Raw genomic sequence first — 27,891 nt, 5'->3', positions numbered from 1 at the left:
AGAATACGGTTTCGAGAATATCGAGCAAAGCATAGATCACCTCTAAGGACTGTTGGTAAAAATCCATTAATTACTAGAGATGATCTATGCTTGGCCCGATATATCGCCAGAACAAGCAATTTCTGTAGAGATACCCCACATTCACAAATAAGCGATTTCCTATTTCTTAAAGGATAATGACAACAAACATGACCTCGCACCGTGTTGATAGAAGCGAAGTGCATCGCAAAAATGTCAAGTGAAATGATGTGTGAAGACTCTTTTCGATTGAGGACTCCTGAGAACGCATTCTGTCCCAGGAAACATGGAAAATAAGCCATAAAGTGCCTTTTGCAATAATTGCAACGGGATTAATAAGTTTTGTAACCATTTTTTTCAATTTTAAATCATGTCCGTATAAAGTATCACACAACTCATAACATTTCTAAATCATTATAATCTAACAAAACGCTATTTGGCGATAGGGCTTCATCATATAACTGCCAAGCAGGAATGTTTAGTTAAGTTGAGTTCCGGTTTGAAGGGTGACACGTACGGGACATAGCATCTTAGTTCCCAAGGTCGGTGGCGTATTGGCGATGTAAGATATGGCTAAAAATTTTACATTACCAATGCCTATGCACAGTGGTGAGCCCTTTTCCATTAACAGATTAACTATTTGTAAGACCTAATTCAAATCTATGCCAAAAAAAAAACTCAAAACCATTGATAAGAAATTACTTATGTTATGAAAAGGCTAGGCTACGCATTGTAAGCTACGTATTCATTATTAAGGCTTCCATCTACAAGCAATGGCTATGTAATTACACAATATTAAATTTTCCAATTACAGAGAAGAACAGCTTCAGCTTTCTATCGGAATATCTGTTAATTAAGCCAATATCAATCGGTGTTAGTTAATAGGTATGGCTCTTATTTATTACTGGTTACTTCTTATCATTGTAACAGTCAGATTACAAATGCTTCGTATAATTGCTGATTGTACACTGGACTGTTAGTACCACTTTACTACTAAAGTAGAATCACAGAGCGTGATTTAGGGGACAGCAGTAGGGGATTTAACCCCAGAATATTCACCAGGAAGTGACCACAAGAATAGGAGTCATTGACATTTCTTTTAGAAAAGAAAACATAAAATTAAACATCCGTTCTGACAAAATTTATAACATTTCCGTACAAAACATTATCTGAAACATTTAAAATTTCATTAAGCTAATTTATATTAATTAGAACAAAATGTCATATACCCACTATTTGTAAAGGAACCTAAGTCTTAAATCCAGCTTATTGAGCTAATATTTCACAACTATTTACTTTACTTTTCAATAAATAAATATTAAAATCTTGTCGGTTTCTAAATAGGTACCTACTTATAATAATTTTCATAATAATCTTTCAATGTACAATTTCACAATATAACGGCACAGGTTGTTTTGATCTCTAGGTATGCTCACTATAAAAACGTAGAACAAGAGCAATGTTCGTCATCGATCTACCGAGCTCCATTAATGGTCATAAATTTAAGCACGACAATGGCTACCATCGGAGCGGCTCACGCGTCTCAAGCACGACCACTCAGCCAGCAAGAGGCAAAAAGCAAGCCATAAATTTCACTGACACTGGACACTGCTAAACACTAGCCACTTATTCTGAGTCTGTACCTACTTAATATAATGTACTGATTTATAAAACACGTCTGTTATATAAAGGTGTTTTCTAAACATATAATAAACATATACATACTAATGTATTATTTAAAGAATGTCTCTTTGTATTGTGTAGTTAAATACATCATTGTGTATACACTTAAATATGTATAAATAAAGTATTATATTGTGATAAATACGCACATCAAATTTTGTTTTTGTATATATTGAGCAGCACTCATATTTATATTGAATTTAATTCAAGTCCATAAGGACCGTTGCAAGAGATACTGTTAATAACTTTAAAAAAAAGTTTAACAATACCCAGACGTCATTTTAATTAATATTATGAATGCGAAAGTAACCCTGTCTGTCTGTCTGTCTTGACCAAACCACTGAACCAAATTTGATAAAGAAATGAGGCATGCTTGAAGAAAAGGCAAAGACTACTTTTTTATGATGATTAATACCTGGCGAACAACCCCTAAAACACTACGAAGATTACTTAATTTCCATCATAATGTAAAATGTATTTTTTTATGACTGTGAAGAAGATCATCGCTTGTTCCATTGCTACATTTGAAATTTAAACAAAAAATCGATTACTGTTAAACCTCGTCAGTCGACAACGTACGTGACGCTTCAAACAACTTTGCCGTTGATCTGAGAAATAAACGAGAGTTTTTAGGTGTTTATTATAACTGTGACATGTACCTCGCCACTCTAAATTATTTAAATCACCACGAAGCTAAAAATAACTTTACGTATTCTAGAAAACACCAAAATGTATAAACATTATCTAACATGTGACATTTTACAATCTCTAACAATGTGTTTAAACTCACAATCGATATATTGCTTAATTTAATTAATTTAATATATTTTTAACATTTTGACATAAAAACCGTCTTAAGACTGTTTTCCGATTGTCGCTTTATTTTTATTAATTCTATAATGTTTTATTTTATCAATTAACTTTTTACAATGTTGAATTATATTTTAATTTCCAAGTAATCTTAGAACACCTGTAAAAAAGGTAGGCAATTACCCATTTACTTGTTATGTCTTTTGATATACTGTGTAGATTTGTTTTTGTTGTTGTCAAATAAATAAATAAAACATTGCGTAAGATTTATATGTATATATATATATTTGACGACCTCCGTGGTCGAGTGGTGTGCACACCGGTTTTCATGGGTACTACCACTCCGAGGTCCCGGGTTCGATTCCCGGCCGAGTCAATGTAGATTATCATTAGTTTTCTATGTTGTCTTGGGTCTGGGTGTTTGTGGTACCGTCGTTACTTCTGATTTTCCATAACACAAGTGCTTTAGTTACTTACATTGGGATCAGATTAATGTATGTGATGTTGTCTCAGAACACCATTGCACTTAGCACCACTTTAATTTAATATTTCATCAAATTATAGTAGATGTTTTTTGTTTTAAATATCTAACGTGATCCATAAGAAATTAAGACGATAAAAATCGTTACGACTCGAATGCTTTTGCTTAAGTCCGTTACTTACAGTTAAGTAAGTTAAATACTCGTAATTTTCAAAAATACATATGTTCTAATTACTATGTTCCTCGATGGTTTAAAGTTAAAAGTGAGAACGACCAGTACGAATTAGATAGGCCCACGTTATAACTGAACCGTTATTTTAAAAGTAAAGTTGCATTTCCATGAAAACGCAAATTAATATTATGTTGTCAATATTAATTATGAAACATAATGCTTTGATAATAATAGACAATATAGATAACTAATAAAACGAATTAGTTAGTATTCGTTTAAATTGCATTCGAGAAGAAAAAAGTATTTAATGTGTGGAAAAAAGTAACCAACTAATTTTATTCCAGATTCTTCTTAGTAGCTTCAACAATCTGAACCGATAATAACTTTACATTTAATAGTGCTGTAACATCACAATTCAAGCTTATTTTTTTATGATATAGTTTGGCGGACGAGCATATGGACCACCTAATGGTAATTCACCATCACCCATAGAAAATGACGCTGTAAAAAATATAACAATTCCTTACATCGTCAATGTTCCACCAACATTGGGAATTAAAATGTTATGTCCCTTGTGCCTGTAGTTACACTGGTTCACTCACCCTTCAAACCGGACCACAATAATACTGAGTACTGTTATTTGGCGGTAGAATATCTGGTGAGTGGATGGTACCTACCCAGACGGGCTTGCACAAAGCCCTACCGCCAAGTATATTTAATGCCCTAAAATTCTCAACAATTATTGCCAAAGTAGCAAGCACAAAAATCGATAACTATCAGAAATCGTTATGGTTATAGAAATAGTAATCGTATCATATACCATAAGAATATCCGACTTACTGTCAATTCTACCAGCGAGATTAAACAGTATCGGATTAAATACATCATTTAAACAGAACTGAAGCTTAACAGTAGGAAGTGTGAAGGTCCAGCTTTGAGTTTTAAATTCGAAAGCAAGTCTGACTTCCTAAGGCTTACGTGTAGTTGGATATACACAGGGGTGGTCATAAATATGTATTATAGTAAGAAAACCTAAGTTTTCAAATTCATTATTTTATCAAGTCGTAAGCTCTTAGTACCTTATGAATCTAAACATTAAGTCATTGCGACGCAATATGTCATTCTTGATCGGTAAAGCAGATTATCGCTCACACTGAGCACACGAAAGTAGATCTTAAGGTGACGTAGGTTTTCTTACCCCGACTGTACATAAGGCTCACATATAATTTAATAACGTAATAACAACATATAATTTATAATTCTTAGAAAGCAGTCTTAATAACAATTACTAGCATTTACTGTGTATTCAAATAGTTGTAAATAAGTAGTTTTCCGTGAATTAAGAATCGTATAAATTAATTTAAACATTAAGAACAGGAAGAATTTTATTACTTTCTCAGCATTGGCAATAATGGCAATAAACATAGGCTAAACATCGACGAGAAAATAATTATTATCCTTTGTTAACAGACTGTACTTTCCTTTTTTAAAAATGGTTTATCAACTTTTTTATTTATATCAATAGCCAGGAAGGCGAAAGAATCGGCCTCGCCAGCTTTGAGTTTTTTATGAGCAAATTTTTTTTTATAATCCATACATATAATAAAATTGAAGTGTCTGTTTGTGATACTAAAATAACCGCCTTTTAGTGAATGCATATTTATCTATCTATGGTACGTATATCATTCATATTTTCTGTCTGTGTTGCGGCTAACCATATGATGTAATAAGGAGTAACTCAGGCTACTTTTATTTTAAGATTATGTAGAAAATTTCAGTTTAATTAAAACGCGCGCAAAGTCACGATTACAGCTGGTTTATGATATAATAAGCCGAGACTGGGTAATAATAAGCCGAGATTACAAGGGTAATGGATCATAAATTATGTCTTCAAATGTAAACACCACTGTTTTTCACGTGCTTAATTGCGCCGAAGGTGTCGGAACCATATAAGACAATCTGCATATGACTGAAAATTTGTAACGCTTGTAGCCATCAATACGATTTAAAGCAGCTTCGAGGTATAAGTTCCTAAGCTTCTCCTCTAAAAGAGGTTTTAGTCCACAAGTTTCACATATAGAGGCTTTTGCATTTCTCTTTACATTATAATTTAATGATTATGTTTAAACGGTATTTTCATTGTATATTTATAAACGACAATGATTAAAAATTGATTTCCTCAATAAAAAAAAAAAGTTAAATCAAAGATGATAACGAAACGAGTTTAAAGGTGTTAAGGTCACGTTGTGCTAACTAATCAATTTAAATACCATAAATTAACTTGGTAGTTACAACACTTCTTCACCATTTAAATTATATTAATTTATATCCGATTTAATGAAAACGAAGCCATTAAAAACTTTCGTAAACAATAAATTCCAACGAAAGTCATTAGTCGAGCAATCGTTATCAGTTAGACTATGATTGGAAAATCTTATTTTAAATTCCATTTCAGCCTGTATTTCGCTGTTCGTTCTGTATAGACGTACCTTTATAACAAATCGAGCGGAGTTGAGATAAGCGATCTTGCGCCCTCATAACGACTACAATTAGTAAATATTTAGAAGAAAGTGTACAATACTCGGTGGAATTTCGACAATGATTTATTGTATCTTCGTTCGTACACCGCCCAGTTCGAGATTCGGAGCGATAACGCTATGTCTATATGCACTCATTCTATCTTGTGGTTATAAAATCGATTAATAGAAAGAGAACAATGTTCATATTTTATCTAGTTAATTTTATACTTAGAAATTTTTTAATTAATATAATAAGATACATATTGCAATAAGTAAACAAAGTTCTCTATTTAAGATTTTCTATATTTTGATCGAGAAATGGTATATTAAATCACACTGATGATTTAAACAAAATTAAATTACTAAACTAAAAAAAAATCAGCTCACGAAAAAATATTTGAATATTTTAATTAATTTATAACAGATGTCTGAAATCAATTCATCTCATCGTGAGGAATCCTGCATGAGACGAATGAAATTCTGCCTCTTTATTCACCAACCAAATTGGAATAGCGTCGAATAAACTCTAACCAGACTTAGAGTTCCATTTTGATAAACTAATATGAATATCTACTTAAGCTAAATTAGCTGGTAATGTCAATAATTTCCCTCATAAATATTCTTATGTATGTATAATATATGCCATAAGAACGCTAACAGATTATAATCAGAAGGATACAGTACGTTATTCAAATCTTATTGACTTCAAAGTCAATTTGCATTTTCCGCTAAGTCGTATTAAATAGACATCATTTAAGGATTATACTACACAGAAGAAGCAATTCGAAAGCTAAGATGTTATTACAGTTTATTACATTATACATTTATCATACATTATAGAAAAATAAGTAAGAATTAAATTTCTATCGCTACGTGTAAAAAAAGTAAAAATTATATTTAAAAGTAAAACTTTTATTTTGAGATATTTTCCTGGATTTAATTTAATCTTGAATGTCGAGAATCTGTATTAAAATTTTGTGCACTAAAATTTACCTTTGAATAGTTAAAATTATATGTTTAATAAAATATTTTATATATTATTACCCATTACGTTTATTTTTAATCAAACTAGTATAATTGTGCAAATTAAAAAAGTATACTTTATTCAGAAGTCTTATAAAACCAATTTTTAAGCACTGGAAGATTAAATTAAATGTAAGCATCTAATTCGGGAATGTGGAAAACGAAAACTAATTGCACTCTTTTTATCCTGCATGTAATCTTGTATTGAGTAATGTGCTAAATGATAAATATTTATAACACGTACAAATTAAAGCATTTTAGCGCTATTTAGCACTGGACATGACGTGGTCGATCAGGCCTAAGGAAAATAATTTCTCAATCCGCCACGTGTTATAATTGCTATTTTCGCTTAACTGTACATGTAACGTTTCAAGCTAGCCACCGCATGAGAGCCTTTCTATGTAAAACAACTTAGAAATAAACTTAGTTCGATTTCGTGCTTTTAAATAATAATTTACTTCTTATTCGATAGGTCGGTAAAGCGAAAACAGGAAGATCTAGATGCCCATCAATACAAAACAAAATGGGGTCGAAATTAATTATGAACGTCTTAGAAAAATAGAATACAATAATTTACTAGTAGCTTCACTTAATTGTTAAATGACGATTCAAAAGTGCTTGTTGCCCACTTGAATAAAGTATACTTTGATTTTGATTTTTCGATAAGTCTATGCATCAACTCAATAAAATAACAATATTTACGCGACAGGAACAAAGATACGCTGTTTTTACACAGACCTGTTAATATAGATTAATATCTAATAAAACAGAACATTTAAAAACCGTTGAATGTCTGTCTATTCTTTGCGTTGACATTATCAATATTTTTTATATTCTTCTATAGCAAAAGTTACATAAAAAATCTCATAAACTTTCATTGTAAATAATCTAAACAAAAATCTTTGAGACGGCTTCTTTATTAATCATTAAAAGTACAAGTCTTTCCTCTTCAACTATAATAATAATAAATTACTTACAATCAAAGTAGTGCAATCATCCATCTGAACTTTCGATCATAAAATCAAATTGCCGATCTATATAGATTCTGTTCTTTATTTTTGCCACGATTACGAAACTACACTGAATCTTATTAAAGGCCTATACACACTAGCTTCCAAATTTTAGAAAGTTAAATTAAAACACGTCTTTATTTTAATCATATTGAAGTAAAAACACCGATTAGAGTTAGCGATTTAAAAAAAAAGCGTCTGATCGTAATTACAAGACCTCATACTACTTTTTAAAAAAAGGCTATCGTACTGTACTATGCGTCAATATAAGTGGTTAGGCGCGATAATCAATTGTCAAAAAAAAACATAAAAAAGACACTCCAGAGAAAAGTCATGAATAAAGCAAAAAATAATAATTGATAATTATAATTATAAACTATGCTAAACACATAAAAGAGTTTATCTTGTTACTAACTGTTTGCATGTTAATCTGGTAACTTAAAGAATGACTGCGATAATCGCAAATACACATAGCTTACATCAAATAATAAACGAAAACAGCATGAAATAAAACGAAGTACTCTATAATTTGCACGGATAATGCAAATAAGTCACAGCCAATCGGAATACTCTTACGTAACGATGAAAAGTTAATTACGCTACCTTTTGAAATTAGAAAGGTAATAACAATTCGGATAATCTGACCAGACATTTTGCAATTTGTGGGTATTCAATCGGATGATTGGTAAGAATTATACTATTAATTTTTTTTTTAGAAATATTTGGCACCATTTTTATACCCAAAATACGTATAATATCTTACATAGGTACATCAACAACATCGCAGGACATCGAAGTCGAAATATGCCTTTCATTTGTATATTTATGATTTAGCCTCTACAGTATAGTAAGCTTTATGTATTATTACTTTTACCACCTGTTTTAAATTTTGTTAGATAAGTGTAAAATAGTCTGTTGAATTTTATTAAAGAATCGTATATTACGAAGGATTTACTTAGTCGAAAGCTTGGTGTAATAAATTTGTCATTTCATCATATGTTTCATCAATGTTTATCACAGATACTTCTGGAACTTGACTTACTCGTACATAAAAACTTAGAAATCTTTTTGGAATTTTCAGTATGGGTATTTTCACAAATCAAAGAACTTAGCTGGATTTTTAAAAATATAATCTACTTTGTTTTAAGAACACGTTAATCAATTCATTACACTGATTTCACTTAACTACATTTATCAATTAATTTACTAGTTTCCTCCTTTATTCTAATCGTTGTCAATAAAAAACACATTTCCTGTGTTCACTGCGACTGTTATAAGTCATTGCTTATAATTTTATCGAAGTAATTGGTTGCTTTAATGTCTAAAGAAAATAATCTTACACAGATCAAGGAAGCACTTGACGTAAAGAGGACGACTCTGTTGGAACTCTAATCATAACAGAGAAACAGTACACTAAGACTTAATTTTATTTTAACATTCTGTGTCATCATCATTAAATATTATAAAACAAAGTCGCTTACCGCGGTCTATCCCTATGTATGCTTAGACCTTTGAAATTACGCAACGGATTTTGATGCGGTTTTTTTTTACTAGATTGAGTGATTCGAGAGGAAGGTTTTATGTTTATATTTATTGACCATATATTATGCATGGACAATAAATATAAATATAAATTGGACAATACAGTAAAGAAACACTGATAATTTTAGAAGTTTCTATTGTGATGTCGTAAATAAATTCCGTAGAATATTTAGTATCAGTATTGCATGCGTCCAAAGCTGGGGCGAGTCGCTAGTTTTATATAAAGTTATGTATTTGCCGGCGATAGACCTTTGTGCAGGTCTAAACAGCAATACTTTTTATTATTGTGTTCCGGTTTGAGTATGATTGAAGTGTTATTAAAGATACAATGAACAATAACATCGTAGATTTCATGGATACAACGTCAGAAGTTTGAATATAAACCAAAACAATTTATTTGATAATTGTAAAATTATTTTTAATGTTAATAATAATTTAATCTATATAATCTAATATACTATACGTATAACTTCCTTCCGACTTGATTTTCAACCAATCCTAATTTCAAGTCACCTGTGCTTTATATACAGTGTAAACTGTATATAACGACACTGAACGGACTGTGCATTTTATGGCGTTATAGAGAGTGGTCGTTAAATGAAGAGAAGAAAAATCAGAATTCGAAAAAAAAGTTTATTTTAGTCTATTGTTAGTAGTTATGTACAAAAAAAATATATATCTTATTTGAACGCTATTGCGTATACTCTGTTATTTTTGTCTGACGCCTTTTGCTGCACGACCAATTTTGTTCTATATGTCGAAACTAGTCGTCATAAATCAATTAGCAGGTAGCTAGTAAATCATACCAGATATAATTAGGAATTGTCGTAAAAGATTTGCATTAAAAATCTAGCTAATTGTAATAATCATTGAGTAAACAACAAATCAATCAAGTCAAGGTGGGTACTTTTATCTTTGCGTTGATGTGACGACTGACTCCGACATATATTTTTAATTTTTTTACTTATATCTTATATAAAGGAAGTAATTTTCCAATAATTTAGCTGCTTTCAGAACTTCTTTAAAGCTCGGTGGAGGCTCAAGCTCATCCGTCTCATCTTCTTCATCTCTTTATTCTTGAACCTCAGTTTTTTCTCACTGAATCCAAAATTTCTGTCTGTGAGTGAAGCCGTTGTAAACAGGCAGTTGTCTACTTCGATGTAGGTTTGAAAATTTACCGTATTTCCTGCCATGTTGACCTGCTGAATCCACTCAGTTAATGGAAGGTCGTCGTCGCTATCAAACTCAAGTTCTGTTTCCACCTCATCAATCGTAGAATACATATGATAACGTTGTAATCCAAGACTCCTACTTATTAGGCTTGGTCACAGTCTACACGTGCAAGCAATCCCAATTTGTAAACAAATTAACGAATTTCTTAGAAAGTTCCTAATGCGTGGTGCCGACATTCGAGTTTATTGAGGGCTAGAATAATAAAGCGACAAAAGGACGTACACAGATGCGCAGTTTTTTCTAATTTTAGCAACTTAAAAGGAAAAAAACTTAATTTTTATATCTCAATTTTTGTCGTTATTGAGAGTGGGTGTGATGCTGTAGAGTGTATCATTGTATAGAATACAAGCTAAACCAACTAAAACCAATTGATTTCGACGCTTTAGAGAGTTTGCCGTTAAATCGAGTGACGTTACATGGAGTTTACACTGTAGTTTATAAAAAAATATGGAGCAACACGAGTGCACTCACCATTCCCTAAAATTCGTTATCTACTGGGACGGCAAACGAACGATCGAAAAGATCGAGTGCAGAAACAAAAGCTTCACAGAGTACAAGCTTTACGAGACCCGGGAATAGACCAATGCTAACCACCTAATTCAGGGTTATATTATTAATTTTAACAGAAAATCTCAGTAACGTTTATTGCCCCAAGCCGACATTTGAATTCATAAACTAGTTACACTAAGAGAATATTCAATAACATATGTATATAGCAACATATTAAACATCGATATATTTATAAAGACTTCTCCTTACTTTAGATATTGTTAATAAACACATGGTTTTTTAAACTACTTTTTTTAAGAATCCCTACAATTATTATAAATGTGAAATTATATCTGGGATGTGAAAATGTGAAATTCTCTACCAATTTAGATGAAATTTGGTATAGGGGTAGTTGGAGTATTAGAGAAGGAATTGGCTTAATACTGTTGATGATACACGAGGTAAAGGTTTGAAGCTTTTAAGTTTTATAAATTTTAAACAAACCAGCGGATTACTTATTATATTATAATATCAAACTGTGTATAAAATTATCCTATTGTACTACATAATACTATAGTATATTTTTTCCTACAAACAATGTTGATTGCAGCCCTAAAAACCAATCACTTCGTGTGATTACATACATAAGTTGATAATAATTTTGTATGTTTAATAGCTATCTTTATAAATAAATACTATAGAACAAATAAGTTATAAGAACATGAAAATGGGGTGAAACTGCGAAGTGCAGTTATATAAAATCTATCAACTCTATCAGCGTAAAGTAAAATAAACTTTGATCTATGACTTGTAATAAAATTACGACACTAGCCATATTTTACATTATTAATATTTTTCATTAATGACGTACTTATCAATCAATTAATAAATAAATAAATATACCTATTCAATAATTAGTTCTCATTTTCTTTATTAATAAATTTCACCTATGCGAAGCCGTAAGCGATCTTACTCATTTATTCAATATATACGAACAAAAAAAAATGTTGATATTTTATAAAGCGTGTAGATAATACCAAAATACATAGTTGAGTGTGTGAGAGTATATACATTACAAATACTCTAATGCGATGGTATAATATCATTAACGAGTGCGCCGGAGCGGATAGCTTTCTCGCGTTTCGAATTAAATGTGGGAAAAGGGCAAAGGTTGGTAAATCGCTCCCGTGATATGCAAACTAATGACCAATCAATATCTAACTATGTTCTTACGAGCCGTGATAAGTAAATACACGAACCATCCGTAATACATTAATTACTGAATTAATGATCGGCCGTGAATTTACATGCACGGAATTCACAATAATCATTACTTACATAGATAAGCAAAACCAATTGCGAATAAACTAAACCCAATCATCGACAGTTTCAAAATACGAGTAAATTATCGAATAATAAAAAACACTACAAACACTCAATTAATCTTAACCCTTAGCTAACAGCACAACTAATAACACTTATAAAGTTAAAAGAAATCATAATTCTCATTTTATTAAATACCATTTCTTGAATTTAAGACATATCTCATGATATAATCAGTATGGTATATATCAACATTGCTTGCTCTCGAATTGGTTGTAATATATTCCGAGATTATAAAACGAACACCAAAATCAATTTGTTGACGTCCAAACTGCCATGTTGGAAAACGTTAACCAGAGTTCGCTATTTGAACTGCCCCGGGGTGGCCGTTAATAACTATACGGTTGCAACAGCTTGCTGCGCGGGCGCATCAGACTCGCTCGTAAAATTACGAAACACGTAAACAGAAATAAACCGGAGCAACAAAGGGCTACGCGGCTAGGCTGAAATAGGGCGGACTGCTTCCTAGTCAGAACGATCGACTAAAATTAGCTACGGAACCATTGGACTGTTTGGGCGGGTCGTGTATTCGAACAACGCTTCCGTGAACATCTTGCGATATGAACTCATTATAAAATCGTGTCTGGCTCATGCGATTTTAAAATGTTATTTTCACTACGTTCGTCCGAAGTTAATAAGCACACGAGATAAGATATTTATTTCTTATAATTATGTACATTAGTTAGTACTTACTATTAAGCTAACGGGTAGAAAATTATTACACGATGACTAATGAAATGAAAGTGAGATAAATGAGCTTGTATTCGTTAATCTTATAAGTAATCATTAATGTTTTATTTTAACTTTTAATTAGAAACATTTTATGCAAATCAATTATTTCTTTCCTTTCCTTAACAATAACGACCTACAAACATGCATGTTATTATAAATCATAATTGCACTTGACCGTATTATATTTTTAAAACCATTCGAACATCCGGAATTTCATTTTTCAACAAGCATGTACAATTACATTATACATCAAAACATGTTTGTTTAAATGACTAAAATTAAAAAAAATGAAAATAAGTACCTATATCACGATAAATTATAGCATGAAATGAATAATTACCAATTCGTATATACATATGTAAAATGCACCTCTACCCATACATTAAAAACCCGAAGTCTAAATGAAAGTTGCGAGTTTTCAATTGTTTTATTTTTCACCTTTTGCATTATTTATTTATTTGTACGAATTATACAGAGATAAACACAAAAGATAAAAAGTAATTCGTATTCAGACAATCATATAAAAGTAAAGTAAAGTAAAGCAAACTAAAGTAACAGCCTGTAAATTTCCCACTAGTGGGATAAGGCCTCCGCTTCCATTAAGGAGAGGGTTTGAAACATTCCACCACGCTGTTCCAATGAGGGGTGGTTGAGTGCACATGTGGCAGAATTTCGATGAAGTTAGACACATGCAGGTTTCCTCACGATGTTTTCCTTCACCGCCGAGCACGAAAAGAATTATAAATACAAATTGAGCATATATATATAGTGGTGCATGCCTAGGTTTGAATCCGCAATCATCAGTTACCATACACGCGTTCTAAGCACTGGGCCATCTCAGCCCAGGCAATCATATATTTAACAAATACTATGGATACAAATAAAAATATACTATTAATTCAACAAGAAGCAAATACACATATTTAAAATTAATATTAACAATAATTAATGCATCATTAATTAATTAATGAAAATTAATGAACACTCTTATTGTTAGAAATCAAGAACAAATAAAATAAATTTATTTCGTTATCAGTATGATCGTAAATCAGGCATATGTCAGAAGAAACATGTACATTTAAACAACGAACGAACAAATATAAAAAAAACATGGTAAATATTGGTACAACTTGGTAATAGGGCTTTGTGCAAGCCCGTCTGGATAGGTACTACCCACTCATCAGTTATTCTACCACCAAATAACAGTACTCAGTATTGTTGTGTTCCGGTTTGAAGGGTGAGTGAACCAGAGTAACTACAGGCACAAGGGACCTAACATCTTAGTTCCCAATGTTGGTGGCACATTAACGATGTAAGAAATAGTTAATATTTCTTACAGCGTCATTGTCTATGTGGTGGTGGTGGTGGTGGTGGTGGTGGTGGTATGTAACCACTTACTATCAGGTGGCCCATATGCTAGTCCGCCAACCTATACCATAAAAAATAAAAATTAAAAAAAATTAAAAATATCCCGAAATTAGGAACTAATAATAAAAATAACCATGTTAATTTAAAATCTTATATAAAAACATGTAGATTAATTCAACACAAACTCTGACATTTGTAAGCCTTATATGCTTCTCTTTAACAGTATATCTTTGTCCAGCCATGAGCATATACGGGATATTACCCTACTTTCATTATAACATATTTACCTACAACCTACATTTCTTTTAAAAAACGATCGTAGCGTATTTAAAAAAATATAGTACTATCTTAAACAAAAATATTTAGATCGAATAAAATGTACCTACACCTTACCAATCTCTCTGAACATTTCAACTCGAGCAAAATGCACTATTTCATGATACATCATTAGAAACGAGAAAATATAATTTATTACTCATGAGTTATGCGTGTCTATTAGAACGATTAGAATAATTTATTGGTGTTAGATTGTACCTTTGATACTCACTAGTAACTAGCAATGCGTCCCGTGGAGCTTGCGTATGCTAAATATCACCTTAAGGAATTTCTGCAAGAATTGAGGAAACCTATAAGCAAGATTCTATACAAGAAAACCTATAAATAAGATCTACGGACATGTATTAATACTAAAAAGGCTTTTTAATACTTCCCAAGTGTAGTCCTCCTGTCATGATTACCTAGAAATACGAAAATAACTACCTTTGTTAACTTTATGTTAGCGAAATGTAAAAAATCATAATTAGATCTTCAAGATACTGTCACATGTAAATATCTAGAGAAAGCAAATGTAAATTAATGTATCCTAAGATATCTTGATCATATCTATAATATTGTTATACTAAAAAAAAATTAATGCTATTAAAATTTAAAACCTAATATTGCAATATTTCTTTCCAAAATTATACATATTATATGATGTATAATTTATATATCAGATTTTATTACGTATTCAAAATGCAATAAAATGCATAATATTTTCATAGATTATATTCTTTTAGGTTACGTTAGATTAGTACGTTTCTTATTAACTCAATTTCGACCATTTGACAGTTTACAATATTCATTATAAACTTTTACTCTCTTATATATGCCTACGCTTTTATACATTTATATGACCTTTTGTTATTAGTACAAAGTATTGAGAAGAGACTTTCCACGATGCGTCTACAATTTAGCAAATCTGAAGCGATGTTTTCAATAAATCAATACGGGTCGTTGCAAGGCAGGCCCCTATTCGCACGCCGGAGATGCATAGATTGCTATGATTTGTGGCCGGTAGCCCGTTAGCTTTTGTAACATCCACTTGTGTATGCCTCTCTTTATAAATAATATTATTACTCTATTATATTTATACCTGACCTCATTAAAAACGTTTGAATAAATTTATCTAATTGAAATTATATATTATGAAGAACTGTTTTATGTCGAAACAACCAATTCATACGTAATTTATTAAATCCTCAGTATATTTCATCATTTAATTTATAGAAGTAACTGAACTATTAATGATGGTAATATAGATTAGTATATACGTTGGTTCAACGACCCTTTCTGCGCATTGTTCCGCGAATGAGTCTGGATGGAAATAAGAAAACATGGAATACTACCAATCTGGATTCGTCCACATCTATAAAATAAAAAAATAAGCTGTAATATTTCAAATATCATAAGATGATATGACATTGAAAATATTAAATCCCAAAATTAACATATAACTCCAGGAACTTTTTCTACAGCCAAATCCTTTTACAAAAAGTCTACATGTCTGTTTTACAAGGCTGTAGAACGGTTATACCTACCCACTTTCACATAATAGGTTAACTATAGTTGATATAATACAAATAATAATAACAATTAATTTAAAAGGCTTTAGAGTCCGTGAGGTGCGAAAGTCTGATTCGTCTCTGCTGATTTTTACGGTATTGTTATTTAACACTTAATATAACACGCTACTAGCCGTGGGATCCCTGTTGTTATGAGACTTAATCCATTAGTAACAATGGCTGACAATATAACTGATACATAAAATAACAGAACTAATCATAATGATTACAAATAAAATATACAATATGACAACCGATTTCAGTCACGTTCTTTCTAAAAAACTGTAAGAGTTTTTATAGTGCTTAACGGTATATATACCACTGCCTTATAAGCTAATGGGACGACGATTTTCCCGGACTGGAAATATTCCAAGTGTTGATCCAAGGATAGAACAGAAAAAGTTAACACCAAAAACTTCCGAACATCGGAAACATTTTGAAACAAATATCATCTCGACCTGTAATAATCCTTTCAACTCAGAACCTCTGACCAGATCAATATAGCTAGCCACTAAAGAAATAATTCATTTGAATAATTATATACAATTCAAAACAATACTGTAAATAAATTAAATAACCGTCTTATATATTTCCATCCAGTGAATGGAGTATCTACGAATACGAGATTTTGTCGAAATCTATTCGTAGCGCAAACAATCGGACGCATCAAAGCCGTCATCTGTAGAAGACGGAATGATATCCGATTGCTTATCTCGCAACGTGCCTACATTGATACAAACAAGTAGTGATGCTTCTCTCTCCGTCTGTCGGTAATTCCAATCTAAATTACTGTCGTCGAGATCTATACATAGATGTAGTAGAGTTACAACTACTAAGAGTTGGGTAGCTATAAACTGCCGAATTCTGTATTATAAGTATGTATGAGCTTTTATAAATTATTAGAGAGGCTAATATAAATTTGTTTACTACACGTTAGTTCTAACTACTTAGACCACATCGGCTACCGAACTCCTGGCCACCCCCATCACACGTAGGCGAAACTGGCTAATATATAAACAGTCACAATATGAATTTATTCATTAAATTACATCAAATTAATATTTAAAACATATAAATTTACTATTCAAATTAATTAAACTCTAGACTATTAATTCCACCCACTCGAGGTTGACTGAAAGAGATCCCTTTTTAGGATATGTCCGCCTTTGTTCACTATTAATTGAAAATAGCGTTATATATTTTTATGCACGATTAGCTGGCAAGGTTTATGTAATGTCACACTCTATCCAATAAAGTGATTGTAATTATTCTAACAATAAAAACTATAGTCAAATAACCTTTTTTAAACAATCATTAGAGCCAAGATCGAGAGTATCAGGTATACGATGCAATCTGTGTAGGCTTTTGTGTGATAACCGTATTCATAACCCTTCATATAATAAAGCAACGAGGCGAATTAACTCCAATTGATATATCCTTACTAATATTATATAGGCCAAAGTTTGTCTCTGGTCGTATGTTACTCTTTGACACCAACAAAAGTACGGCATCGATATTAGTGAAACTTTACAGTTATATAGCTCATGCATCTGAATAATACATAGACTACAATATATATATAACACACAACGAACCCTATTTATACATAATTATACATAATGATATTATTCTTCTAAAAACTCAGATAACGTTTAATTTTATTGTTATTACTGCAGTAAAATAAACTTTGAATTTTTTAATATTGCTATCTGACTAATCCATCACGGTAAAAGTCTTTCTGTCAATAGCTCAAAAGATACGTCAAAATGTCAATAATTAATGTACACTATTATCAAGCAGAAGTGTTATTATAATGACACGGACACTCTAGTTACGATAAATATTAGTTATAAAGTTAATAACGGTAATTATACAATTTGAGTAGACTTTGAAAGTGAAAATAAATTTACCGTGTCCATAAATAACATTTTACGTTATGTGTAAATGTTTTCTATTTGATAATTATTGTTTTGATTATTGGTTTAGATAATTTATCGACTGTGCTAGCAACGAGTCTATAGAGAACTGTCTCGACGTGACAAAGTAACTTTGTATAAATACATTAATCTATAACCGATGTAGCAATAAGCAATAGCTATCTAATTATTGTACGTAATTCTTATTCATACAGTAAACAGTAACAGCCTGTAAATTTCCCACTGCTGGGCTAAGGCCTCCTCTCCCACTAAGGAGAAGGTTTGGAATATATTTCACCACGCTGTTCCATGCGGGTTGGTAGAATGCACATGTGGCCGAATTTCGATGAAATTAGACACATGCAGGTTTCCTCATGATGTTTTCCTTCACCGCCGAGCATGAGGTGATTTATAAACGCAATTAAGCACATATATATTAGAGGTGCTTGCATAAGCTTGAAACCACATTCATCGTTTAAGATGCACGCGTTCTAACCACTTATCCATCTCAGCTCAAAATTCAATTTTTCAATAATTCTTCAAAAATTAAATAATTCTTATTCATAAATGACTGTATAGGACTTTCATACAAATTTCCAATCCCCATTTTACCTCCTTAGGGGAGGACTTTCGTAAAATCCGTTAACGAATGTTTACACCTTTAAAGGAACCTATCTGCCGAATGTAAAGTTTGTATGTGTTAAAGTTTCTAAGATTCGTGAATAATCAGTGAGTAGTATTTCTCTTTTATATGTGTATATTGATATTGTGATTGAGAGTATTGGGAGCTATGTATATGAATGAAGAAACTTATATATAATTTAGGAATTATTAAGCTTTTTACCATTGATTTTTATTACAAACATACCTTCATATTGCTTTACTCCTGTTTGAACGCTAAAAGAGCGAGTGTTAAGATGGATGGTGTAAAGATTGGCTGATACTTTCATCTTAGAATATGACCACTTCCCGTTAACTAGCGCTGTTCGCTAATATGTTTTACGTGTGGGCACACGTAACAAAATATTCGTGTAATGTTATAAATAATACTTGTTATTATATAACTATAGGCATCACAGTGCTAATTTACATTGGAAATAAATATTAAATTTTATTTGATAAATAATAGCCTGACTTGTACATCTTGCATAACAGTTATCTCACGGGAAAATCGACCGGAACATTAATAAAACAACGCATAATCTATCAATCTATCAACTAATCAACTGTGCAATTGGATTGAAGAATAGTCCATTGGCCTAAGTGATCTCTGCACAATCAGGACTGGCTAAGAATCAGTACTATAAAGTGGATTTAGTGATATGCCATTAATTCAAAAACCGATTCCTATAAAACCGTCTTCGCTAACCATTTAAATAATCTCTAAGGCTGTGACTGTCGTTTAAATCCATCTCAGAGCAATAAATGTTCGCAGAAAGGAATTAGGATCGCATGCAATTTAAACTATGAGACGTCTATAAATAAGCCGCATGGAGAAATGGCAAAGTTTATCAATACAATATTTTTACTTTCTAAAACTTCTGAAATGTCAATCCATGTCCTCCGTATTTTTATAAATATCTGAGACCTACAATTTTATTTTTGTTTTACGATTCCTATCCTGATGCTTGCCCTGATTCCTTTATATAAATCATGCAGAAAAAAAAACATCCTTTTTTTTAAATTGTAAACAATTTTTAATATGGTAAAGAAATAGCTGGAGGCGTACTTTTATTCCCATGGTGTGTTTCCATCCATGAACGCACTAATTAATATAATAACCTATCGCACACAAATGTTCCTTTTTATTTTTAAAGTAAGAACAGCGCCAGATTGTTCAAATGGGGTCTTGTAAAACCATTGCTCCACAAAAGAGTTACTGACTCCATGTTACTGACTCCAGTTGAATAACAGGAATGATAAATTTGTATTTGCTTCTTGTACCAATGTTAAAAGTTTACTCCCAAAATCTTTAATATTGTTTAATGTTATCATCATATTTTTAAGTGTTGTAGTGTAATTTATGAACTCCTACCTTATTTGTAAACATTTTGTGAGAAAATCGACGACGACAATTTATACCCAATCGTTATAGTATTCAAATAACAAACGAAAGCTTCGCGCCGGAACATAGGCGTCGATTAATATGCAACATAAATCAAATACTATTAAGGGGAGTTTCAATACGTCCAAATAATATGTTAAAAACTTTATTCATCATAACAAATGATAACGAATCTGAAAACAATACGTCAAACAGTGTTACCAATTGCTATTTTAATAGATTTATTACTTTTGTAATGATCTCTGTTATCTGTTTCAGTCTATTTTTCCTGTAACTTATTAAGCGCCATCTTTTATAATAAGAAAATACATATGTAAAAAAAAAAGTTAAAGTATAATTATTTACGATAGATTTTTCAAGTTATTTATTAATATCCGCACATTATCTCTATAGCGTGTATATCTGTAGCATGTAAATCATATTAAATTACCGATTCACTATTTCTTCTGTTCTTTTTAATGGTGATTGCTTTTGCTTTTTATTTTCAAAGAGCTGGCAACACTGACGTCTGGAATGTATTGTTTTGCTTGGATAAATTGTATGTTGTTATAGTAGACTTACAGAGGAGTACATAATAACGTGATTACTTCTTATTATTTTAATTATTATTGTGTTATTGTTGAGCTAGTAAATTGCCTAATTAGGTATAATACTTCTCAACCCGTATCTTGGATATTACAAAATTACACTTACGACAGCTACTATTCTGCACTGTAATTGCAGATCACTTAAGGCTCAACAAAATGCATACTTTATCACACCATTATAATATTAAATAATAAAACCTTATACGCAACGTCTGTCTAACTATATATAGAACTTTAAATAAATCATCCCCAAATAACTAAACTATAGGTACTTCATTTTGAGTCTTTGAGAGGAAACGAAACAAAGGACTGATTGTTTTTTTAAATTAAAGGTAAAAAAATTTAATCCTGAGACGAGATGGCCCAGTGGTTAAAACGCGTGCATCTTAACCGATGATTGCGGGTTCAAACCCAGGCAAGCACCGCTGATTCATGTGCTTAATTTGTCTTTATAATTCATCTCGTGCTCGACGGTGAAGTAAAACATCGTGAGGAAACCTGCATGTGACAAATTTCATGGAAGTTCTGCCACATGTTGTTGTTGTTGTTGTTGTTCTCTACTCACACAAAGCTAGTGCATGTATTAGTTATAATCATAGTATTATATCATAGTTATCAATTCGAAAGTTCGGATGGATTGATAATATTTGTTACACAATCACACCAAATATTTTAAAAAAATCTATGAAATACGACAAAGAGACAGATTAAAGTCTAGAAGAAAAAGCAGGTAACTTTTTATCCCAGAAAAATGTATTTGTTACCGCAACCCCTTCACAAATAGTTAAAGCCGCGCGGGGACTCTAGTATATTATGAGTTGGATAGTCACTTGCTCGAGAGAAACATATATCATGATAATGATGTTTACTGCACATTCCAACCAAGATAAAGTAAATACAAAATACCGTAAAAGTAACCTATATTTTTTCTTATTTAATAGTACTTTATCATAAAAACTAAAATTCAATGGAAAAGGTAAATACGTATATATTCTTTACACGTTGAATGCTTTTACCAAGTTTTTCAAGGAAACGTTAATTTAGGAGAATTCTTTAATACAATACAGTTAATGATCGTAAATTATATCAAACTCAGGAATACTCCTGACTCCTCATATGTAAGATTACGTTTACATTTAAATAAAGATAATTTTATAATAATTCACTCTGCGTATATCATATGAAAATATGTAATAATATTTTTTTAATTACGACGTAAAATATATAATAATATTTTTTTATTTACGTCTAGTTATAGATAACTAAGTATATTTCGTTTAAATTTTGTAGAAAGAGATTGAAATAAAAGAAAAGTTTAAATATTATTTTTACAGTTAATAAATATATATACTTTCACATAACGCTTAATATAAAAAGAAAGCGATGGAACCGTTAAAAAGTATATTTGATTGAACGAGTACCCACTTTTGATTAAATAAATATCATCATCACAAGACTAAGTAAATACGAGATATCGTTAGGTTTGTCTCGATAAATTTTCTGTTCTTGCAATGTGAACGTCACCCATACATCAATGTATTATTTCGCTAAAATCGTGACGTCACGCACAAGAAACTGCGTTGGACACTTCGGGGGACCGTAAAATATCCCGCGAGGCTTTTCCACCACAATTTATGCACCAAGAATATATGTTTTACATTCGTTTATCGTACAATGCGTAAACATTTCGAATGTAAATTACAAGAACTGGTCCACATTATTCATTGCATACAATCCAATAGTATACAGCACTTGGGTGCTTCATTCCTGGTAGGAGTGGGATCGCATTTGCCTTAAAGCGATGGTATATTTTGTGCAGCAAATATTCCTAGCAAGTCACGAGTGACAATATTACAGGCGTATATGTAATACGGGCGGTTAAAGTCGTTACAACTCATTTCCACGTTATATCATCGACAGTGCACGTATAAATGTCAACAAAATGCAATTTATACACGCATTATCGAATCCATTCGTGTTGAACTTTTGAATTATTATAGAATATTAATTATTCAATTCATTAAATAATGTATAATTTTAAAATATATTACCAGGAACACAATTTTTCATAATACAGATTGTTTTCGAGTTCTTTATTTTTAAATCAAGGTTCAATTTGGTACTCAGCCATTATTTCAACAATTTCTTTTTGAAAAACTGTAGTATATTACGTACATAGTTATTTAATTTGATAATCGTTACGAAATTTAACAATTTGTAATCAAACGTTTTATGGTGATAACATGGCTTATGTTTACTAAACAAAAACATACACTTTATACACACAGTAAATTAATATGCTAATGAATCGCTTACACATGCTAACCGAAATGTCTGGGACAGCACGTATATTTTAAAGATAAATAATTTTCACTTAATTTCAAATAAAGAAGAAATAAAATTAATTGCATATGAGGCGTTTGTTGTAAATAAAAACGGTCCTTTACATTTTTTACATTGGTTCGAGAGTTATTGCAATTCTATTTGAATTGACGAGTCGAAATAGAAACTTAAAATAAATAACTTATAATAGCTTTTGAAAACAGTGACTATGGCAATCGAATAATGTGAAATCTATATTATTTAATATTATAAATGAAAACGTAACTGACTTTCTGTCTATCTGACGCTCTCTCACGACTGAAGCTCTGAACCGAATTTGATGAAATTTGGTATGAAGCAAAGTTGAGCTGCAAGAAAGGCTATATTACACAGACTACTTTTTTGCCTAACACATCATAACTAACCCTCTAAAACGCGTACAAAGCAGCGGGCGACATATTTTACTTGATTAGGGCCCCCAGTTTGGGCTTTGTTAATTGATTAAAGTATTCTCTTGTTTCTATAAAGAAATAGAAAGAGAAAGAATGCGATTAGGAAAACGCCTTCCGTTCAAGAATAAATAATCCCATTAGCACATATCTCCCGTAATGAACGACCGCGGCGGCCATTAGATATCGCCAGAAGCAATTGACTTTTACTCTCCACAATTAATGGTTGTTTTTAATCGTACGGGAAGGGTTTATTCAATCAACTGACCTGGAAGCTGATACACTCGAGATAAGCAATTAGTCATTAAATAATTACCGAAAAGAATAACTCGAACGATTGTTAAAATGGTACGAAGTATTAAAAAATCAAAATATTTGTAATAATATAACAACAAAAACCTTTCGAAAGACTAGTTTACTACATAATAGAACAAATTGAAATAATAATTTTTATATTTATTTGCATTTAATAATGTCCGTCACATGACGCCAGCTAAAATAAAAAACTCAAAGTTGTAAACTATAAAGCCTACATTGTTTGTATTTATACTATAACGCTGGAAAAGTTAGCTAAATAATGCTAATCAAATTTATAAACAAACTTTTTGTTCCACATAGGCATTTTATTGAAAGATGTCATTCGCTATTCATGATAAAAGCTTTAGTCATAACCATCAATAAATCTTTTATTATTTAGAGGACGAAAGCACTCATTTGTTTGATAGAAATTGAAGGCGGCTGTTATTTTTTAATAAAGTCGTATCACAGGTGATATGTTTTTTTTTCTATTTTGACACAGATATTTTATATGCATGTAAAAAGCTCTGATACATGACCCAAATACATAATTATTTGAAAAGCAGGTCGGGATCACAATCGCTCTGTAACAATGTACGTCGGCGCAACTCATCAATCACGACATTATTTATTCTATCGATCGTTTGGCATCGGTTGGCCATAAATAAGGACGTGCCAGCCGGAGACGGGACGGTTTGATCATTTCGTGTTCATTTGGGTTGCGCGGTCTAACAATGTCATATATACCTACTTCATGTCTAGCATCATTGTTCTTTGTTTCTCAAAGGATTTCTGAACGTTCTACCGAAAAGTCTAATGTGTTAAATATACTCATAATTGATGCTAGGCTTTATGCAATCCCATCAGGGTAGGTACCATCTACTCGTCGTACATTCTACCGTTAAACTTAAATATTTCGTATTGTTGTATTCCAATTTGAAAGATGAGGCACAAGGGAAATTACATGTTATCTACCAAGGGCAATATTGGCAATTTAAGACATGGGTAATTTTTTTACGGTACCTACCCGTGGTAACCGCGTACTATCAGGTTATCTATTCGTCCGACATATAATAAAAAATAACAAAAAAAGAGCTAAATACTACACATCGTAAATCGAGTTAATAACAAATGTATGTAGTAAAGTATATTCCACTTGCAAACATAAACAAACAGCTCCTCGTTTCAGGAAAACCGCCTTTGGCTAAAAGCCAAAATTAACGCCTTCGTTCGCTTTCCCATTTGCAGCACAAAGCGATCATACAACAATGTGCAATATCCTGAACTAGATACGTTAGAACGTTTGAATCAAATAATAGTAGCGTTGTTTTAGAAGTTGCATGTCCTCTCCGAAATCGTTTTAGCTTAGAATAATTAATAAATATTTTACTTCCGTCACACTAATAATTAAACATAACCCAAACAAAACAAAAGATAAAAATAATACTAATTTTAGAATATAAATCAAATCTACTACTAAGACATATCTTTCGTTCATTTTTTTATGTTGCTATCATATATTATATATCTATTATCATATTCTACGTACTGATATCAATGTCATCGGACTTACCCTCTTTCAACAAGCTTCGCACATGTATTGACCGAGGAGTTTTCAAAATCTATCGTGGTCACCAAGCTGTGCAAAGTTTCCAGTTCTGGCGATGATGATGGGGCTCTATATGGAAAAAGGATTTGTGATTCAGGGAAGGGATATAAAGGATTTATTTTTTATATTTGTTTCATGTTATTTTTATTTATACAAATAAACTTTGTTTTTTATATAAATAAACATGAATTAAATTAGTTTCACTCAACTCGATATTGCAATAATTTTCTAAATTGTAAACAAACAAAACATTCAATTTATGAATACAATTTTCTATTATAATCCAAGTGCGTCGATTCTTCAATGATACTTGTGGCTACTGTTCCATAAATATGTCTTTATAATAATTGAAATGTCATTGCACGTAACAGAAAACGAGAAAATGAAAAGTCGCTTGACCAGAACGGATAAACTAGAGGCACAAATCAATTACTAGCAATCATTCGCTAATGGCCGCCACGTCAGCGGCTGCGGGCAATAGTCACGGCTCCTTCAGACCTCTATTGTAAAGGTCCTTATACTTTAAAATCACTCAGTAGTATTGACCTTTTCAAATAATTAAAAAAAATCATCATGACATCAGATACAGGTACCGCATTTTCTTGACCTAAGTTATTTAATTTTTACCAATAAAGATTGTAATTCATAATTTTCTTACACTCCAAAAACTATTTATGCTATGATAATTTTAATTATTTTAAAAATATAATAAAAAGTAATAATGTCATACAATAAAAAAAAAAGTTTTTAATACCAATTAAATTGTTCCTTGACACATAGAAAGCGAAATTAAAAAATAAATGAGATTAATACGGTATCAAAGATATTTGTGTATCAGTCCTCTATGATATTATAGATCATTAGCGCAAGTGAAACTTAGCCATTTCCCGCTTGAAGCTACTGTCAGCCAAGCGAGACCCGTGAAAATCATTCGACTCTCTCGCATCAAATGCCTTGTCATTTATTTTCTATTAAACATACAAATTTATTCATAATAAATAAATAATTTAGTCATACGTATACTTAATTAAATAAATATTAAAGTATTTATTGATATCACTACCCTCAATTATAATAAATTTTATTAATAAAAAAAGATCTGAAGTCGTTAATTAATATTAATTATTAATAATAAAGACCTTGATTAATATGACATAAAATCACGAGGGGAATATTTTTTAAAGATTTACTTTATTTTACTGATATCCGAAATGACATAGTCAATACAATAATTTGTATTTATAAGTAGCTGTGCCCGCGATCTTGTAAGCGTTTGAATTTAACAAAAAAAGTATATATTGTAGCCTAAGTTACTCCTTATTATATCAGTTATCTGAAAGTGAAAGTCCCGTCAAAATCGCTCCAGCCGTTTCAGAGATTACCCGTAACAAACAGACATACAGGCAAACAGACAAAAATTGTAAAAAAATGTTATTTCGGTATATGTACCGTGTATACATATATATGCATTGAGTAAAAAAGGGATATTTTAATATTACAAACAGACTCTCCAATTTTATTTATATTATTTATTAATCTCGTGTTAAACAGTAGCGGAAAATTGCAAAAGAAAATCTTAATGTGTTTGATGAAATACTGCTAGATGTTTATCTACCAATCCGAAGTGGAGAAATGTGGGTACTAATTTCCAAAACTTATAATGAGTTCCAGCTAATTAAGGAATTGTTATTTTACTAGCTGCACGCTAGGGTAACGCCCTGATTTTATACGTAGGTTACTTCTAAAGTTTACTCCTAATGAATTGCGCTCTTATATTGGTATAAGTTTTTAAATTTTCAAAAAACCCTTTTTAAAGTATACTTTAGTTTCTCAATAACCATATGGCTACATATTAGGTATGCTTTCCGTCAACAGTATTTGTACAGTTTGGGGCTTGACTTTTGAGTCGCGGTACAGGAACTCTAAAGCAATTTTTTTTATTTGTCTGAATACTTTTGCAGACTTCTACTATTATACTCAGGGTTATAATTTTACCAAGATGTTGCAAATTTACAACACTATTATAGAATTGATAGATAACACAGTTCAGTATAATGTGGCAAAATTGTATCTTGCTAAAGTTTACGATTGATAATCAAAAACAACCATAACAATTCAGTTCATGTAGTGTACAAAGGAAAAAACCTGTGACCGTCGTAAAGAGTAAAAGGAAGCTGCATAGGTGTGAAAGAGAACTAGAATGTGACACCCATTACACTTCTCGTGATGGATGGCGTCTCATAACTTTCCTTATTAGTCATAATTCAACAAGAAGTTTGCTTTATTAAGGTCGCAATAAA

At 31.3% G+C, this 27,891-nt stretch overlaps 1 protein-coding gene across 4 annotated transcripts in view; it reads right to left on the bottom strand.

The window, feature by feature from the left end:
- Nucleotides 1-27,891, bottom strand: part of LOC124538797 (microtubule-associated protein Jupiter) — a 126,652-nt gene that overhangs the window by 88,990 nt on the left and 9,771 nt on the right. For 3 of the 4 annotated variants that reach the window (XM_047115996.1, XM_047115997.1, XM_047116001.1), the window contains exon 2: nucleotides 25,556-25,660. The exons of the other annotated variant lie outside the window; for it this stretch is intronic. In XM_047115996.1, coding sequence (XP_046971952.1) covers nucleotides 25,556-25,660 — 105 coding nt within the window. The remainder of the gene's footprint in view (nucleotides 1-25,555; nucleotides 25,661-27,891) is intronic. 4 annotated transcript variants of the gene reach the window in all.

The sequence above is a fragment of the Vanessa cardui genome, chromosome 21 (genome assembly GCF_905220365.1).
Source record: "Vanessa cardui chromosome 21, ilVanCard2.1, whole genome shotgun sequence".
NCBI classification, from domain to species: Eukaryota; Metazoa; Arthropoda; class Insecta; order Lepidoptera; family Nymphalidae; genus Vanessa; species Vanessa cardui.
The sequence above is the reverse complement of the archived record's forward strand: the minus strand, read 5'-3'. Positions and strand labels throughout refer to the sequence as shown.